Source organism: Nannospalax galili, unplaced genomic scaffold, assembly GCF_000622305.1.
Source record: "Nannospalax galili isolate Female #2095 unplaced genomic scaffold, S.galili_v1.0 scaffold590, whole genome shotgun sequence".
Classification (NCBI taxonomy): domain Eukaryota; kingdom Metazoa; phylum Chordata; class Mammalia; order Rodentia; family Spalacidae; genus Nannospalax; species Nannospalax galili.
Genome location: NW_008328101.1, coordinates 133,404 through 153,205, shown reverse-complemented (window position 1 = coordinate 153,205; position 19,802 = coordinate 133,404). Strand labels below are relative to the sequence as shown.

Below are 19,802 nucleotides of genomic sequence, written 5' to 3'. Positions count from 1 at the left end.
ATGGCCACGCTGGAGAAGCCCACGAAGGCTCCTGAGTCACTCAAGTCATTCCAGCATGAGCAGCAGCAGCAACCCCTGCCACCACCATTATCATCCAGATGGCTGTCAACTTATGAGATCTTTGAGGAACCATGTTATAAATGCACAGGGGCAAAGTCCTCTTCAAGACTCTCCTGGGACAACCCTCCATCTTTGGTAGTGTAGGCTTCCTCAGTCATCTGCAGCTTCAACTTGGCCATGATCAGATTGGATTCTTGTAGGAATACTACCTTAAGGTTCCCTGGTTCCATGGCAGCAGTTAAGAGCTTACATACTTTGGTCAGCTGGGCCTGTGGTGGAATGACTTCCTGGCACAGGGGATTCTACTTCAAGTGCCGCTCTAGCTTTGACTCCCTGAAGTGAAGTTCAGTCATGTCATCGTTGGCGATTAGGTTGGTCGATAGATACTTGAAGAGCTTGGGTTCCACTCCCACTGGCACTCTGAGTGGCAGTTCTCAGTCTCCATCCTCATCTCCAGCTGTGAGCCTACCTTCCTGCTTGCCATGTAAAGAATTAAAGTTAAGATGCTTATATGAGAGACAGCATGAAGCATTTGTCCTTTATGGCTTGGGTTACTTCACTAGAATAACTTTTTGAAATCCTATCCATTCTCTGCTATTTCATAATGTCTAGTTTTCTTAGACTGAGTAATATTCAACTGCACATATTTAGCACATCTACATTATTCATCAAGTGTTGGGGGTTTAGGTTATCTTCATAATCTAGCTACTGTGAATAGAGTAGCAGTGACTATGAATGTGCAGACATCCTTGTGTCTGAGACAGAATTCTTTGGGAATATGCCCAGGAGTCATGTTTCTGGCCAGTATGGTAGTTTTCTGACTAGCTTTTATGTGACGCCTTCAGACTGATTTACAAGTGGCTTCATTAGTTTACACTCACACTGACGGTCCTCTTTCCTCACACTAGGGTCCTCTTTCCTCAGGTCTGCACCAGCATTTGTTATCAGTGTTCTGATTCAGTTGAGATGGAACCTAAAGGTCATTTATCTGCATTTCCTTACCTAGTAAGGTTCCTGAACAGTTTTTAAAGTGTTTGCTAACCATTTGTATTTCTTCTCTTCTATTGATGTTTAGACCTAAAAGTATCTGTGGACACAGGGAGTGCTTATTTCAAAGATAGCAGAATACTCAAACATCAACACCTCCAGGGCATGAGCCCTGAGTGCCCCCCCTTTTTTCTTTTATTGGCCTTGCAACACAATTACAGGATGAGAAACAGAAGCACTGTACTAATTACTTGCAGTACACAAATGCTTTTCCCACCTACTTTTCCCTAGGTACTATCTAGATACAAAGTTCTGCAATGGCTACTGACTATCTTCAAGGGCATTTGGGATTTTGGAATAACAAAATCAATATGAAGGTTGTGGTATTCTTGAGTGTGCTGGCTAATACCTCCCCACAGTTCCTTGTGTGCAATGAACTTTGTGGCATTCCTCCAACTTGTTTCATTTCTTTAGTAAAGCTAAAATTTACAGGAGTATGAGAACATTGAAATGCCCCTTACAGATATTCATCATTTGGAAGAACTTTATTTACAGTTACAGGAAAATTGGAAATATTACATAGAACATTGTTTACAGGTTTTTTGAAATTCCATGTGTTAAAAATAGATTTATATTTAATCAGATCTTTTTTGTTTACACTTGCATATTTAGGATTATATGGAGGAGAGTAATATTCTTTCCCTTTCTGTATTCCCAATTTCTTTATTTCCTTTAAGAGTTCCTTATATTGAGGTTTAGAGATTTTTGTCTCATCTTCAGAACATAAGTTCTCTGCCTCATTAGACTTCTTAATGGTCTCAACCTGAGGACCAGCCTCAAGCTCCTCATATAAAGTCTTAAGATCTCTTTCTCATTCTGTTGATGACTCTTCAATAACCTCTAAAGGCATTTGAGGTAAGGTCAGCATCAGTGGTAAGTCATCAGCAGAGAGTGACCCCTGACCAATTTGTCCTTCCTTAACATCTCCCCTTTGTTTTTTTTTTTAAGTACACTATCAGAGATTCCATTATCTGAGCAGCTCTCTGATTCTGTTTGAAGAGTGTGTAAAGCATTAGAAATAAAAATCCAAACAGACTACAGTAGAATAGGAGTTATCTACCCTCGCTGATGGGTTCTCTTTAAAGATTTCATAATCTGCATCCATACTCTATAATTTAAAACAGTCTGCCAATACAACCAATGACAATGTTTTTTTTATTAACCTGTTTAACTCTTTAGAAGTTTCGTCTTTTACTTTTACTCCCTCTCCTTTCAAGAGGGCATTAACAACTGGATTTATTGCTCATCCACTGACTGGGAATTCCACATTTGCTTTGACAACTATTACCAAAAGATTCGCTTACCTTACATACCACTTCTCTTTTTGTTCCACCACCTTAAGTTGAAACCCTTTGAACACATTCCTTGAGTCCTACATGGGGCGCCAGCTGTAGAGACTCATGTCTGCTGATGAACAGTTGGAGGAGAGAAGGCAATGAACACAACTCTCAGGTGCAGAAGAGTGAGTTTAATTCTAAGAGTGGCTTCTTCTAACTAATGAGCAGGGTCAGCCAAGAATACAGCATGTAAAACAAATCAAACAAAGTTCAAATTAACATGTTGTTTTTCTTTTCTCTTACTAACCAAACCCTTTAAGGAGATGGCATCCATGGTCTATTAAAACTGAGAATACTTTGTTCTAGGCTCTTTTGGCTTTCATCTTTGCATTGAAAAGACAGCTGCATTTTTGATGGGGTTTCCTTTATATGTAACATTTTTCTGTAGCAGCTTTCAGTGCCCTATCTTTGTTCTGTACATTTAATGTTTTTTCCAAGGATTTGTCATGGAGAGATTCCATTCTGGTCATGTCTAATTGGCATTCTTTGTACTTCTTGAATCTCTATTGGTAAGTCTTTTCTTAATTTAGGGAAATTTTCTTCTAAAATCCTGGTCAATTCCATTGGCCTTAGATTCTTCTCATAGATTCGTAGATTTGGTCTTTTCACCCATTGCCCGATATTTTCTGAGTATTCCATTTCTGTTTTCTTTTTTTTAAATTTTACATATACTCTTTGCTTAAGAAGTCAAGCTCTTTAACTTTATCATCCAGTCTTGATATTCCATTTTTCATTTCATTCATTCTATTTTTGAGACTTTCTACTATTGTTTCTAATTGCTTTATTGCATTTTTCAATCAATGTTCATTTCCATTTGGGATTTCTTCACTATTTCTATCTTTTTTTGTGAATTCGCTTTTCAAGTCATGAATTGTTTTTGATATTTTATTAGGCACATTCCTATCATTTCTTTGAGTTATTTCTCTGTGTTTTCATTAACTTCTTTCATCATCTTCATGAGTATTCTTTTAAATTCTGTGTCTTGGGGTTCCTCAGGGTGGTTCTGATTGAACTACACTTCTGTAGGACTAGCAGGTTCTGTTTGGCATGTATTCTTATGGAGTTCCATATTACTTGTGTATGGATTACTTGTGTACAGGCATATGGATGTTCTTTGTTGGTTACGTGCCCAGTAGGAACTTACTCGTTTTTTTTCTATAATTTAATTTTGGTTCTGTTTATATCATTTATGTAACTTGTATTTTTGTTGTTGTTGTTGTTGTTTTTGTTCATGTATGGAAAATAAATGGGTGTGTGGTTCAGGTTCTCTCGGGGTAGTGTATTGGTCTGGGTGGATGGCGTGATGGTGTAGTAGATAGCCGGACAGGTTAGTAGGAAGGCTTGTCTGTGTCAGACAGATCAGGAACCAATAAAGTCTATTCTAGGGAGTTTAGCTAGTCTGTGTTAGGAAGCAACTACAGGAATCTCAGGCAGAGGTATTTGATCCGGCCTGGGTCCAAGGCTGGTAAGGGACAGGGTGAGGGTGGGCAAGAAGAATGAAATAGAGACAGAGTGGGTGGGATCTGACTTACCAGAGTCCTGGCTGGGTAGATTTGTCTGGATGACTGGGAACTATGGAAGAGAATGTGGGGAGGACCATGTGACTACAAAATTAACAATCTATTGTTGGGTGTTTAGCTAGTGTGGGTATAGAAGCTGGTTTAGGGATCTCAGGGAGAGGAATTGGAGCTTGTCTAGATCCAAGGCTGGCAGGCGAACACCTTTCCTTTTTAAACAATATTGTTTTACTTAATTTTATTTATATGGGTGTATTGTCTGCATGTATATAAGTGCACCCATGCCATGTATTGCCTGTGAATGTCAGAAGATGCCAGTGGATCATCTGGAACAGGAATTACAAAGAGTTGTTAGCTGTCATGTGGGTTCTTGGATTTGAACCCTCATCCTCTATAAGAGCAGACAGTTCTCTTAATTTCTTAGCCACTGCTCTAGTCCTTACTCCTATCTTATCAGAATTAGTATTGGCCTTTTTTATTTTCTTCATTGCACATGTTGGATTCATTCTGGGAATTGGTGTGTTCATCTGTTTGCATACAAAAATTCTGATGTGATGGCTTTTGTGCCATGAATTTGAGCATTTCTTGTAATGCTATTTCTCTTCCATGAATTTTTGGAGAGAACATTTCTGTGAATCAATTTAAGTTTATACTTTCACTTTCAGTGCTTCAACTGTATTTTTCTTATTATTCATACCATCCTGTCTCTGGTGCTGGATGAAAAGAGAACTAATATTAATAAAAATTTTCTACATTTTAAGGAGCTGGTACTTGGAAATTTTCTTCATGCTTAGTACATCTTCTTTATATAACCTGGAATGCATGATTGTCTCAGACTTGTTCTCTATATTGAAATATGCTCTTATTTTTTTGGCTTGCCTGGTGAACTTAAGTCTGAGAACTCATCAGAGAATCTATAATGGAGAGAAACCCTACAAACGTGAAGACTGTGACAAATTCTTTACAAAAATGTCAAATATTAAAAGACATCAAGCAATAGAAACTGGAGAGAAACCATACAAATGTGAAGATTGTGACATCATTTCATTCAGTGGTGCATCTTAAAGTACATGAAACATCCCATAAAGAGGAGACACCCTTTAAATGTTAAGAGTGTGACAAGTCTATTACCAATATCACAGATTTTAGAGTCCATCAGAGAATTCATAACAGAGTGAAACACTACAAATGTGAAGAATGTGATAAGTCCTTTACCAACAAAAGCTTAGAGTACATCAGACAATTTGTACTGGAGAAAAACTCTTTAAAAGCGAAGACTGTGGCACATCTTTGCCAACAGCTCGTCTCTTAGAAAGGTCATGAGAAATTTCATACTGGAGAGAAACCCTACAAATGTGAAGAATGTGACAAATCCTTTAGTCAAATGGCACATCTTTGACAATGTCAGATAATTCATACTGGAAAGAAACTGTACAAATATGAAGAATGTTACAAGTCCTTTACCAACACCTCATACGTTAGAGTGCATGAGAAAATTCATACTGGAGAGAAAGCCTACAAATGTGAAGACTGTGACAAATTCTTTACCAACACCTCATATGTTAGAGTGCATGAGATAAGTCACACTGGAGAGATACCCTACAAGTGTATAAAGACTGTGACAAGTCCTTTACTAACACCTCATTTCTTAGAGTATGTGAGAGACTTCATACTGGAGAGAAACTCTAGAAATGTGAAGAATATAACAAGTTCTTTACCAACATGTCAAATCTTAAAATACTTCAGAGAATTCATACTGGAGAAACCATACAAATGTGAAGAATGTGACAAGGCCTTTAGTCAAATGGTGAATCTTAAGGCCATCAGAGAATTCATACTGGAGAGAACCCCTACAAATATGAAGAATGTGACAAGTTCTTTACCAATGCCTTAAACCTTGGAGTGCATGACATAATTCGAAATGGAGAGACTAATACAAATGTGAAAATTGTGAAAAGTCCTTTATTTATATATCAACTTTCAGAAAACATTGCAAAATTCATAATGAAGGGAGATACCACAAATATAAGTAATGTGGCAATTTGATTAACCATACTTCAAGTCAGAAAAATTAGCAAGAATACATACCAGAGAGACAGTTTATAAATATACAGTTTTGGCACATCCTGGTTTCAAATCCTAGGGAACAATATAGAATCCATACTAGAGGGAAATTTTCGAATTCATGAATTATGTTGAAAACATTAATAAATGCTTAAATTTAAAAAAACTGCATAGTTTACTGAAGAAAAATTTAGAGGGAAATATGAAATTCCATAATTTGCAACAAAATTTCAATTTTAGTTCACTATGAGAGAATTCTTAGGCCTGAGAAACTAGAAAGATAAAGGTTTCAGTCATTGTGACAAAGGCTTTGCTCATTCATCCAAGTATCTTGTCAATTATCACAGAATCCCTAATTTAGATAAATCCTACCTCTAAAAGGAATTTTAGGCATCATTTCCATTTGGCTCACATGTTAGGATACATCAGAAATTTCATAGTGAGTATGAATCTCACAGAATTCTATGATAAATATCTGATTACTTATTCAGTGTCAAAGAAATTAAAGTGTGGATAAACCACACAAATATCTAGGATTACTCACTAGTTCAGCAAGAGGAATCACATGTGAATGTGTGGAAATGTTCATGCATATATACAACTTGGAAAATCCTAAACTGTATGAATTAGAAGTATCTGGATTGTAATAATACAGGAGGAACAAAAATTTTAAAACCTAAAATCATTTTAGTAATATACAAGTTATAGTATGAAATGACAGATCACTGTTTAATTTAGGCAGTATGCCAAGGTAGAGTATTAGAGAAAAGAGCTTTTAGGAATTTACCTAAATTACTTATTTCAGTGGCATAGCATATGATATTTTGGTGGAATAACTCTACTACTTAGAAATATTCATATTTCCATTATTAGAGTTTTTCAGGCCAAATTTTATAGATCAGTTTGATTCTCTTCTAAATTCATGTCATCTGATTTATGAAGAACTTTCATGACAGTTTATAGCAATTGTTTACTCTGATTTGAATGCATATGTTGTCCATTAGTAGCAATGCTTCATTAACGCTAAATTTTCATGAATAATTCTTGGTCACAGAGTATTTTCTCAGTGTAGGTGTGATTATATTTTTTTTGAGGAGTAAGAATGCATTTTAATATGCATGTTTACATGGCATATTTTTAGTACAGTATAAAAAGAGGAGAATCTTGAATATAAGATAGGATTCATTTCCAATGTCTCAGTGAGGAGGATAATCTATCAATACATTAATTTAGTGCTGAATAACACAAGAGAATGAATGCTTAGTTGTTTTCAGTATTGATGTGGTAAAGAACACACAACCAAGAAAAGCTGAAAATAATCTTAGAAGATGTGTGATGTTAACACTGTTCTATTCTATTGATATTTTATCCTACATGTTTAGGTCCCAAGGGCTCTTCCACGTCTACTCTTGAGTGTTTTCTCATCGGATCCTTTGGTCTTTTTAGTAATTCTGAAGGCCCTTCTCTCTTTCCATATTGTGCATTAAAGATTTGTTGTTGTTTTTCATATTCTGGAACTAGCGTGATTCTCTAATACCTCTTTTACTGTAATTTTTTTAGTGTTCCCAAGAACACTTGTATTGTTTTCTGAACTTGAAACTGAGTGCATGTTAATGGGTCACAGAGGTAACAGAGTGAGAGCATCTGGGTTATAGGCTTTGACCACTACAAAATCACTACCATTGCAGATTCCCATCATTCACCTGTCTTGCCAGAAGTCACATTTGGAAATTCAGAATTGTCTTTCAATCTCCACAAGAAAAATGTCCCCATGGGTCCATTGCTCATCTCAGTTGTCCCACCTCTAGTAATCACCCACATCGTCTTTTCCACCCTATACACTGAATGTTATTTGAATCTACACGCTGTCTTTTCATGATACCTGAGTCTTGGCTTTCATTTCTTGCTGCCCTAAAGGAACCATTCATTATTTACTGCAAACAGTGACAGAGACTGATCCCCATGTCATAAATGAATCATTAAAATCTGCATCTAGGGCAGATACAGGATGCAAAGCATACTGTCTTGGGCTGCCTAATAGCCCTCAGTGTGCCCATGAGCTCAGCACACACTACGTTAGAGCTCTCTATGAGGACATTGCCCCCTTCTCCATAACACTCTCGAGGCAGAGAGTACAGCTCCAGTACCAGTTGGCTTGGATTGGCGGTGTGTTGTAACAGGTTCTTCAGTTCATGCACAGAGATAGAAGTCCCATAGAAAGTGACCATGTTGAGCTTGGAGCAATGGCTCAGGAGAAGCAGGAGGCCTGTGTCCCCAGAGGACCTGATTCCTGGGGGGAGGGGGCCTGCTGTGGAGAATTGAGTGTGGAGAGTTGGCCGCGGAGGGAGGGGTTTTTGAAGCCATCTTGGACGGAAGTGGCTCAGCTGGGCATTAGAGAAAAAGGACGGACCTGGTGTCCTGCACACAGGGATGTGAGAGGGGGCATTTCCCAACCTGGGGCGAGACTGCAGGCCCCCGAGGCATAGGTGAAATATAATGGAGACTATGATGGGGTGTGGAAGTGATCTGGGCTGGCGGGCCTCTTAGCCACAGAGCTGAACGGGTTGCTGAGTGTCCACCTTTTGTAAAGAAAGCACTGGTGTTCGCCTTTGTAAATTACTGCATTTCCCCTGTACCCAAGATATAGAATGAAAAATTCAGATAAAAATATATTATATGGTTTGTCTAATACAACCCAGAGCAAGAGACCCCGAAGAGAGTGATCGCAGGTCAAACAGAGAGCACCAAGGAGAAAATTTAGTGGGACAAGCCCAGTAAGGTCAGGTGGCCTTAAAACACAGCCTTCCAATTCTAGGGTCTGCAGACTGGTTGTCAGTCTTTCTAGTAGAACTCGAAAGGGTGACTAAACCCATAAAGAAAGTCAGACACCATTAAGATTTCAGTGTTTGAGTTGACAGATGCTGGCTCAGTCAGATAATGCCAGTCTGACTCTGAAAGACTGCATGGAGGATGTGAGAGTGTCTCCAAAGGCTTTTTCAAGTACCTGAGAACCTGGTACAGGTGGTCCTCAAGAAAATACAAATTACACATATAGAGGTGCTGGAGTTTGGGGAACAGAGAAATGAATATGTTGAGCCACATGTCCTCCAGACAGCTATATTCATACTCAAACTCCTCTTTCCCATCCGTGGCCTTTCAAACTCCTTTGAAAAAGAGTTGGTGAAGATTTTTCATCTGGCCAAGGATGGGGAAAATCTGGCCAGTGTTCTTAGGCTCCACAGTACAATCACTTCCACTTCTGTGTGCAGTCTGACTCAAATAATTTCAGGAGACTCAAGAAATCATAGTCAACTTCATAAGAAAACTGTAGCTTCTGACAGCACGGATGCAGCCAAGATTTTTCTCTGCTGGATCCACTGGATGAAGCATCCTTGCCCCTCATCCATATTCCTCTTGTTCTGGAGGTAATAGACTAACAACACCTTCAAAGATGGCTTCGACCCATAATATACATGAGCCTCCAGTATTTGTGTCTTATGAAGGAACCTTGGAGACCAGTCCTCGTCCACTATTGCAGTCCACATATTCTACAAATCCAACACTCCACTTTACATCTCCTTGGTCGAACCTTCTGAGTTATCAGGAATTCCATTCCATCCAACACAATGTGGAAGGTCTCCATGTTGGGAGGGGTCTTCATCAGGTGTCCCAAGTGGAGGCAGGAGAAGGACCAGGCTGCCGCCATCAGCCTCAATCTCACTGTGACTGTTAGTGAAGTCCTCCTGGAGCAGTAGAGGAGAGAACATCTTGGGCAAGTACTCCACATCAGAGATGTTTAGGACCTCAGTCCACAGCACGCTCTCAACTGCCAGGTCCCAGACTGAGGATGGGGCCTTGAGCACTTATCCCAATGAATCTTCAGGGAGACTGAACCTGGAGAATCAACAGAAATGGTCTTGAAGACAGGTCCATTACCCTGGGTCTGGCAGTGTCTCCTGTCTCCAGGAATCTGACTCACAAGAATAATCTTATACAACTAGTAAGAGAGTGGAATGAATTCATGTGGTATCTTTTTTCCTAGTGGAATTAAACTTCAAGTATCATGCAGAATATTATTCTCAAATGTTATGCTCTGTATTAGAGATATTAAGTTGCATATAACCAAATTGTATGATGAAATAATTTACACTACAAATTATGGGTATTGAATTAATATTAATAATAATTATTAAATCGAATTCTTTGCATGAACTCTTTCTGGGTCACTTCCCCTACATTCTCAATTATTTATTTTGATTGAAGGAAATTGCCAAGTATATTAGACTCCAGATCTTGTTTATCAGTAAAAAACATTAATGAAATAATGCATATGTGAATGTATATTTTATTTAAATATAAGGAAATATTGAACAAAATTAATTACTTTCACAATAGGTGATGTATTAATGTGCTTTTCCATTTAGAGTCTGAAGATACATGCTATTCCAACTATTTTATTTTATTTCAATGTTTTTGATTTGTAGTCTATGTTGATTTGATTCCATTAAAATTGGCTTGTGGTGAGGTAGAATTTGTGTCTTTGAAAGAATGTGATACATAAGCCTACTTTCAATTCATTAGGTAGGGAGAGAGAGAGAAAGAGAGCGAGTAATCTTGCACATGACAGACACATAATATGTGCTTTAAAATAAAAAAGTCATGGTTGATTTCCTCTAAATGAGGCTGTACATTTTAATACCTATCAACCTATGGTTAGAATTGAATTCTCATGTTTAATTGGCCATACCTCTAAATACTGAAGCCCATATTTCCATATTCAACTCATTAGCTCTAAGGGACATCCCATATTCTTATCCAAATATTCATTATTCATAAAAGATCATATAGTTTTTGTGCCAAGGACCTATTGCTGTACATGTTGCAGACCCAGTACTAAGCCAATGATTAACATCCTACTAAGTTATAATAGCATTAAAATGACTCCTAGTGACTTGTTATATCCATAGAGTAATACAGCCCTTACCCTAAATCATAGAAGCCATTACTTACCATAGAAGGCAATTAACACACTTCCCCCGACTGTCCAATATCCAGAAAATAATTGAGTGCACAGTCCTGAATAGTCTGTAAATCCAGACATGGTGGGTACAACAAAACAGCATTTTCCACATAGCAAGAGAGTAGCACATATGAACTCAGCAGTTGTGATAACATGCACACAACCTACTCAGGCTCAAGCCAGCCAAAATGTCACAAATCACACTATGAATTGAAAGTATTTTGAAAATTCTTTGTATTATGATATAAAATGCTACATGTAAAAATTATTATGTAAGATCTTCTTTTAAATCATGATATTTCTAAGAAAAAGCAAATTGATATTTGTATAGATAGAAACATATTTTCAGGAAACTGTTTTTTCCCAGTGTTGTTGGTTTTGAAGACTATACAAAGTTTGTTAGTTTAAAAAGGAAATAAAATTGTGCTGTCTTGGATTCCCCTGCACCCTGAGAAGCTTCACTCTTTCCTTGTACTCTGTCTTCCTTCTAGCCTTGGGCTCAGGCCCACCCCTTCCTGTTCTGACCCAGATCTCTATACTACTCTCTTAGTCCAGACCTATCCACTGCATCTTGATTCCATGCACCTAGGCTAGATCAATTCTGTTTTTGTCCTTTTTATAGACCCTCCACAGGCTGTCCCCACCCCAGGTTCTTCCTACCCCAGGCTTGCCCTTGGCCCTTTTCTAATCTGCCTACCACAGACCTTCCCAGACCAGCGTACTACCCTGTAAGAACCTGAAGCACACACGAGCTAACTTTTCATACCTGGGCAAATAGGACCCAAGATGCATTAACAAATTAAACAGAACAAGACTTCACATAAACAAAGGCAGAGTAAGGTTTCCTCTCAGACACATAGCCAACAAAAGAATTCCATAGACCCAAACAGCAAAGCAAATGCACAAATAATATGAAAAGCCAAGAGAATATGTTCCCAACAAAACCCACCAGTTATTCAGAAGTGTATTACATGAGCATCCCCATGAGGAACCCAAGGTCCCAGAAAATAAAAGAAAAATCATAAACAAGATCAGGAGCTTGAAGAAAATACAAACAACTCAAGGAACTCAAAGAAGATGGTCATAAACCTGTAAGGGTAACTCAAGAAAATACAAATATGTGGATGAATGAAGTAAGGAAAACAAGTAAGCACTTGAAGTCACAAAAGATAGAAATATCGAAGTAAACACAAACTGAAATGAAAATGGAATTGAAAAACTCAATAAGTGAATTTATTATGACAAGAGAAACCCTCAGAAGCAGAATGAATGAAAAGGAAGACAGAATATCAAGACTGGATAACAAAGATGAACTGGGCTACTCAAGAAAAGACTATAATTAAAAAAAAGAATAAACATGAGAATGGAATGCACAGGAAATGTGGGACATCATGAAAAGTCAAATCTATGCATCAAAGGCATACAGGAATAAGACTCTTGGGTCAACTGCATTGACCTGATCTTCAACAGGAGTATAGAAGTAAACTTCACTACATTCAGGAAAGATATAGCTATACAGATTCAAGAAGCACATGGGACACCAATTGTACAGGACCAGAACTGAAACTCTTAGTAAAAGCACTAAATTTTCAGAGTAAAGAGAAAGCACTGAAAGCTGCTAGATAAACAACAACATCCAGTTGCATATAAAGTAAAAGCCCAACAGCTGACTTTCAATGCAAACTGTGAAAGGCAGAACTGGGACCAAATATTACCAGTTCTAAATGACCATGGATGCCAACCCAGAATACTCTACCCAGCAAAACTATCTATCATAGTTTAAAGGGAATGGAATTTTTCCATGAGAAGAATAGGCTGAAAGAATTCATGTCCACCAACCTAGTCCTCCAGTGAATTCTCAAAGCAATATTAAGGACCAAGGAAGGATTGAGTATACATGAGGTTACTGAAAGAAAACAAAGGAAGGGCTAATTATGGAAATACAAAATGGGACCAAGAACACAAACAAACTAAAATGACAGTAACCAACACACATCTTTCAATAATATATCTAAATATCAATGGTTTCAACTCCCCAGTAAAACTATATAGTCTAGCAGAGTGGATTAGAGGCAGATACCAGGAGTTCGAAAGACCTACCATGCTCATGGATTCCTAGAATTAATAGTGAAAATGATGCTCCTACGAAAGGCTATATATAGATTCAATGCAATCCCAATAAATATCCCATGAAATTTTTCACAGATCTAGTAAAAACCATCCTGAAATTCATATGGAATTACAAAAGACCCCAGATACCTAAAGTTATAGTGTGAAAAATGAGCACTGCTGGGGGATCACCATACCAGATCTGAAACTATATTAACAAGCTATATATAAAAAGAACAAGGGGTAGGAAAAAAACATACACATAGATCAGTGGAACACCATAACTGTCACAAACATAAATGCATGAAATTTCAGACACCTAATATTTGGCAAAGGTGCCAAGAACACACAATGGAGGAAAGAGAGCATCTTCAAATGGTGCTGGCGAAACTGGATCTCCACCTGTAGAAGAATGATATAAGACACTCCTCTTTCACCATGAAGAAAAATCAACTCCAAAGGGATAAAAAACCTTAATATAAATTCTGAAACTCTGAAAGTGCTAGAAGTAATAAAAGACAGTACCCTATAAGATATAGTGGCTGGAAGGGACTTTCTAAATCCCACATCAATTGCTTAGGCATTAAGGTCAACAATCAGCAAGTGGGACTTCATTGAAATGAACATATTTTTGTAGCAAAAACAAGGAAGTGAAGAGGAAGCCCACTAGCTGGAGAAAATCTTCACCTGATCCACATCCAACAGTGGATTAATATGGAGAATAGACAAATAATTCAAAAAACAAACACTTGGGGGGGGTGGCACATGCCTTTATTCCCAGCAGTCTGGAGGCAGAGGCAAGCAGATCTCTGTGAGTTCAAGGCCAGCCTTGTCTATGTAGTGAGGGTGGGCCACCTGGGGCTACAGGGAGATTCTCATAAAGACAAAAAATAACAACAAACAACAACAACAAGAACAACAAAGAAACAAGAACTCAAGAGTTGAGCTAAGGAATAAAGATGGCTAAGAAACACCTTAAAAACTGCCCAAAATCATTGACGGGTGTGGTGGCACATGGATTTAATCCCAGCACTCAGAGCAGAGGCAGGTGAGTTACCCCTGTGAGTTCAAGGCCAGCCTGGGCTGCATACTAAGTTAAAGGCCAGGTAGGGCTACAGAGACCATGTCTACTTACACCAAAACAAACAAAATAAAACAAAACAAAACCCCAAACCCCCCCAACAGCAGCAACAAAAACAACAAAAAACCTGCTCAATATACTTAGAAATTAAAGAATTGCAGATCAAAACCACTTTAAGAGTTCATCTTACCCTAGTCAGACTGGTTAAGATCAACAGAACAAAGGAGACCAAATGCCATTGAGGCTGTGTAGAAGGGAGATTGCTCTTTCACTACTGGTAGGAATGAAAACTCATGCAACTATTATGGACAAAAGTGTTGAGAACTCTTTCAAAACTAAAAACAAATCTACCATATGATCTGGCTGTATCAGTTCTTGGCATATACCCAAAGGAATTATCCTATTGTACACATACAAATACATCCATGTTTGTTGCTTCTCTTTTCACAATAGCTAAGAAATTGAAACAACCTACATGTCTCTCAACTGATGAACAGATAATGAAAATGTGGTGCATTTACACTACATTACCTGTAGGGGTAAAGGGGAAGAAAGAACTCAAGAGAGTAGGTATAATGGGAGATGGGAGACTGGCATTATGAAGGGGAAAATGGGGAAAATGTGGGTACTTAAACTATGAAGGGAAGAGGCAGATGAGAGAGAGAGAAAGACAGAGAGAGGAGGCAAATAAAGCTTAGGTGTCATAAAAAGCCATGGGGAAATATATTAACTCAACCTTCCAAATACATATACAATATCTGAACATGAGTACATATGTATATCTGAGGCTTAATAACAAGGAACACAGTGCCAGAAAAGAGAAACCTCCCTTTGAGTTGTTGGTCAGAGTACTCCAAGAGAGTCCCAAAATAACACAGGCTAATGCCACATTCCTTGGCTACCTCCCAGAATTTGAAGATAGAACCCTATTGCTACAGACAGAACATACATCAGGCACAGGACTTGGAGCAATGGAGCCAGGACTGATCTGGAAATCTTCTTCCTGAAGACTAGCTCTTACTATTCTAGAGGATACAATGCAAGCTACCAAGGGAGAAAATCAACCAGGGGTCCAATGTATGTCTACAGTCTAATAACTACAATAACTGGCACAATTAACTATCTCTATTGGTGCACTAGTTGCAATTTTATCTATGGAGTAATCAACAGATATCTAATTAGACTTAAAGCCCTCTCAATGGGAGGGGAATTATGGGTGGCACTGTAAATATAACCAAATACACATAACTGGAAAGGTCATACATCCTAGAGAAAACCCTATGACTGTCACATCCCTAGAAAAACACAATTTTTTCTAAGTATATGCTAAAGATAGAGCCTTATATTTTCAGAGAAGTATAGTGTAACCACTCATCAAAGAAGCTTCTTTTTGAAAGAGATGGAGGTTATTACAGAGTTCCATGACAGGTCATACACAGAGAATATATATCTGGGGGATGCCTATACTTATGTGACATATAGACATTGGAATCTTGATACCTAAGGATCATAAAACATAACAAAACAAGGGGTAGAGAGAATACTAATACGTCCCTCAACTCGCACCAGTGAAGCTTCTGCATACAACAGAGTATAACATAGATAGAAAGCCATAACTAGCCATGTTTTATAGGATCATAGACTGCAAAGCACACGTCCTGGATAAGATTCCTTTATTAAACCTCACTCACCCATGGCTCAGGCAACATTGTGGAAGACAGGGTACAAAGTTTGTAAGAGCCTGGGTTAAGGTATGGACATAAGGAAACACGGGCTTTCAGGCCTCTGGCAACTTGTTTATGTGAACTTGCAACAATCGTCACAGCATGCAGAAATCCCATACTCAGTCAATCAGACAGAAACCCAGCATAAATGGGGAAAATGGGCACGAGGCTCCAAACCTAGTCGAGGATCTATTAGCCATACATTACTGTGGGGTGAACAAGAGTTGATCTTCTTTAAGGGAGTGACTGTATACTTATATTCCATAAAGTCACAATTACTGATAGCATGACATTAAGGATTATTTTTTTAACAGAAGAATTGAAGATCTTTGATGGAAAATATTAATGCCTTGGTAAAATATTTTTATGGCATGAAATTATCTTGATCTAATTATTTGTCTTCTGGAAAATTCATGGTATAAAATTTCCTTTTCTTGGTATCTTTTTGTAAATATTTGATTTATTTTTACTTTCTGTGTATGTGTGTATTGCCTGCATCTGTGTAAGTGCCCCCATGAAGTCACCGCCAGCGGCGGCCGCCCCTCTGTTCTTGTGGGTGCCGCTCCTTCGTTCTCATGGGTGTCAAGGCTGCTCCTCCACTCACCTGGGGCTGAGGCTGCTCTTCTGCACACCCAGTGCTGAGGTAGCTCTTCTGCTTGCACTGTGCTGCCTCCTGTCGTCTCTGCTTCTGCCCGGTCATGGACCCCAGGGCTGGTGAGGAGACTGTGTCAGCGGAGCCACATTCAGACATAGGAGACCAGGTTCAGTGACACAGGTCTGGTTTATTGCAGAAAGGTACAAGCTTATATAGGGGTAGTGGTCCAATCACAGCTCAGCAAGTAGGATACCTTATTAGCATAACAGGTTTAGTGTCCTATCACAGTACAGCAAGCAGGATACTTTATTAGCATAACAGGTTTAGCATCCTATTAGCATAACAAATTTAACATCCTATTACCGAATAGCGGGTATGATGCCTCATTAGCACACTGAGTTTCAGATTACAGAGCCTGGATTCCTGGAAACCATGTGATCCTGACTGTTACAATATCTAAGTGTTGCAATTTTGGATTCCAAAATTTGGAATTCCAAATTCCAAGGGTGGTGATTAGGGAGTGGCGAGCTGTAAACATCAGTCTCATGATCTGCCAATGGGAGCAAATGTCACAAGGTGTTCCTTGTGGCTCCAGCGGTCTGGCAGTTGCCTTGGGCCTGCTGTACGGCTGTCAGTAAGACTTTCACCCTAGGCTCAAGACTGTCTCCCACACCCCTATGTCATGCAGTGACCATGGAGGTCAGAAGAAGGTGTCAGATTCCCCTGGAACTGGAGTTACAAATGGTTGTTAGCTGCTATTTGGATGCTGGGATTCAAACTCAGGTCTCTCTGGAAGAGCAGCCAGAACTCCTAACTTCTGAGCTATCTCTCCAGCCCCTTTCTTGATACCTTTAATGCAAAACTTCCAAGTAAGAATATATGAAGAAAGATGCTGGGAATGTTGTCAAGGCTCCAAAGGACAGACCTGCACCAAGGAACATTTGGAGAACATAATTTAGATTATATAGGCCTAGTAATAACAGAGGACATGGTGTCAGGAGTGGTGGTAGTTGGGTGGGAATGAGCTGTGGACAGGCATGTAAATATAATCAAAATAAATGTTTTGAAATTCTAAAAGAGTTAATAAAATACATTAAATCACAGGGCTGAAGAGATGGCTCAATGGTTAAGAGCACTGGCTTCTCTCACAGAGGACCCATGTTTGGTTAACAGCACTCACATGACAGCTAACAATCATCTGTAATGTCAGTTCCAGGGAATCTGTCACCATTTTCTGGCCTTTGTGAGCAGTGCATGACATGTGTGTGATTATATATGCAGACAATACAATCAAACATAGAAAATTTAACTAAGTAAATAATATATTTAAAAATATAATTCAAAAAGGAACTAGGAAGGTGCCAGTACCATCATAAATAAATGCAACCAGATAGGCATAACCTGAAAATTTCCTGCATACCTTTGTGTATTTTTATTGCTGCTTGAAAGTCATACAATTGAATGTCAGTGACTCTGGGAGGGGGTGTTATTTGTCCTTCTAATATACATGAGAAAATATAACTTTTGATAATCTTTATAATTTTGAATTTAATCAGCCCTGTAGATAGTAAAATCAGTGAGCACTGAAGTCATACCTACAAAATGGCAGTATATGATATATATCATATAATCATATATATACATATGTACATCAAGCATTTGCCATTTGTCTGCCTTCCAGTTTTCACCAAATGCAACAATACCATTCAAGTTGGTCAACTGTACATTGGGGCAAAGTAAACACTCAGGCTTTTGCCATTTTTTGCACACTGTGTTTGAATGGGATTGTTTTTACCAGATTCCAGGCAGTATTGTTGCCTTCTATTTAAAGTCAATGCACATGGAGTTGAGCTGATCAATGTAATTTTACCCAGAGTCAAATTCAAGTTAACAAATGTATGCCTATATTGATCCCGTATCTCTTTCTGAGTCCATCATTTGTATAAATATACTTAGAATTTGTCATAAACCCACATTGGTCCCACGGCCTATGAGCTGAGGGCTATTGTGGTTGGAAAGTCCAAATGGAAATGATCAAACCTGCTGTATCAGAGAAAATAGTGAACCAAAATCATCTTGCATACCTGGAGGGATTGTAAAGAACATTGCCATCATTCAGAATTTGAAAGATGCAGAAGATGGGATAAATCCAACCACATCTCAGTTTAACAGCCCTATTTTGCCTGTGAACAATATTGATGAATTATGTAGACATACTTAATTATTACAAATATAATTAATCCATGAGTCTAATTGCAGCTGTGATGCCAGCTCTGGTCTTCTTAAGTGAATTAACATACCAGCAGATGCTGGTATAAGTTAATATTATTGAAAATGTTTTTTTTCCACCATATTTGTTCCTACAGACCACTAAAAGAAATTTTCTTTCAGATGGCAAGGCCAGCATTATACCTTTACTGTTCCACCTCAACTATATATTTGTCGCGAGCCGGGACTCTGTCCAGCAGAGTCCAGGAAAGACGACACAGACACCAAGGTGAGGTTCAGGCTTCTGTTTCTCTTTCTTCCTTTATTCTCTCGTATTCTCTTCACTATGATGCTGGCTCACTATGATGCTGGTTCCTCTCTATTACACACTTCAGCTCTTTATATAGCGTTTTCCAACAGCCCTCCCCCCAGCCGGTACCAATCAGGGCTCACACACGTGCAGCGGCCAGGCAGAGTGTAGCTCATAGGCACGTAGCAAGATCATCAGGCTGGCAGCACCTGTTTGGCCTCTCCATACTTTGGAGTAAGCAAGCGGGAATCACGAGCCTTGGCAATCAGCCAAGAGTTGGAGTAAATAGCAGGAGGTTTGGCAGCCAGCCAGGGCGCCATCTGGCTGACTCAGCTGTGCTCGCTTCCCACATATAATAATTCTGTATTCCAATGTCAGAAAATTATTTATAGGGAATTTAATCACTGTGTCTTCCACAAGATACCAAGTTGTTCCTTCCTTCATATTGAAAAAATTATGCTTTGGAAACTTGCACCGACTTGTGAAAGAGATGTACTCTTGCTCTTGAGTGTGTCACTGAATATGTTAAAGCTGTAGTGAAATGCTTCTTCTAATCATGTAGTTACTAAAAATTTTTTTTTAAATGATAAAAAATAATTCATCAAAGCAAAAAAAAATTATGCTCATTGGAACAAAGGAGGAGGTAACAACCACGCTGGACTTGATAAGCATATGGACATCAGAGGATGGGATATACATCTTATCCAAATTCAAAGGCCTTCTGGGCCAG

General features: G+C 38.6%; 1 protein-coding gene across 1 annotated transcript in view; it reads left to right on the top strand.

Moving 5' to 3' along the window:
* LOC103748973 (zinc finger protein 345-like) overlaps positions 1-19,802 on the top strand; it is a 70,473-nt gene continuing 50,671 nt past the window's right edge. The window contains 2 exon segments of the mRNA XM_029554199.1: positions 1-195; positions 5,370-5,614. Of these exon segments, the coding sequence (XP_029410059.1) occupies positions 1-195; positions 5,370-5,614 (440 nt within the window).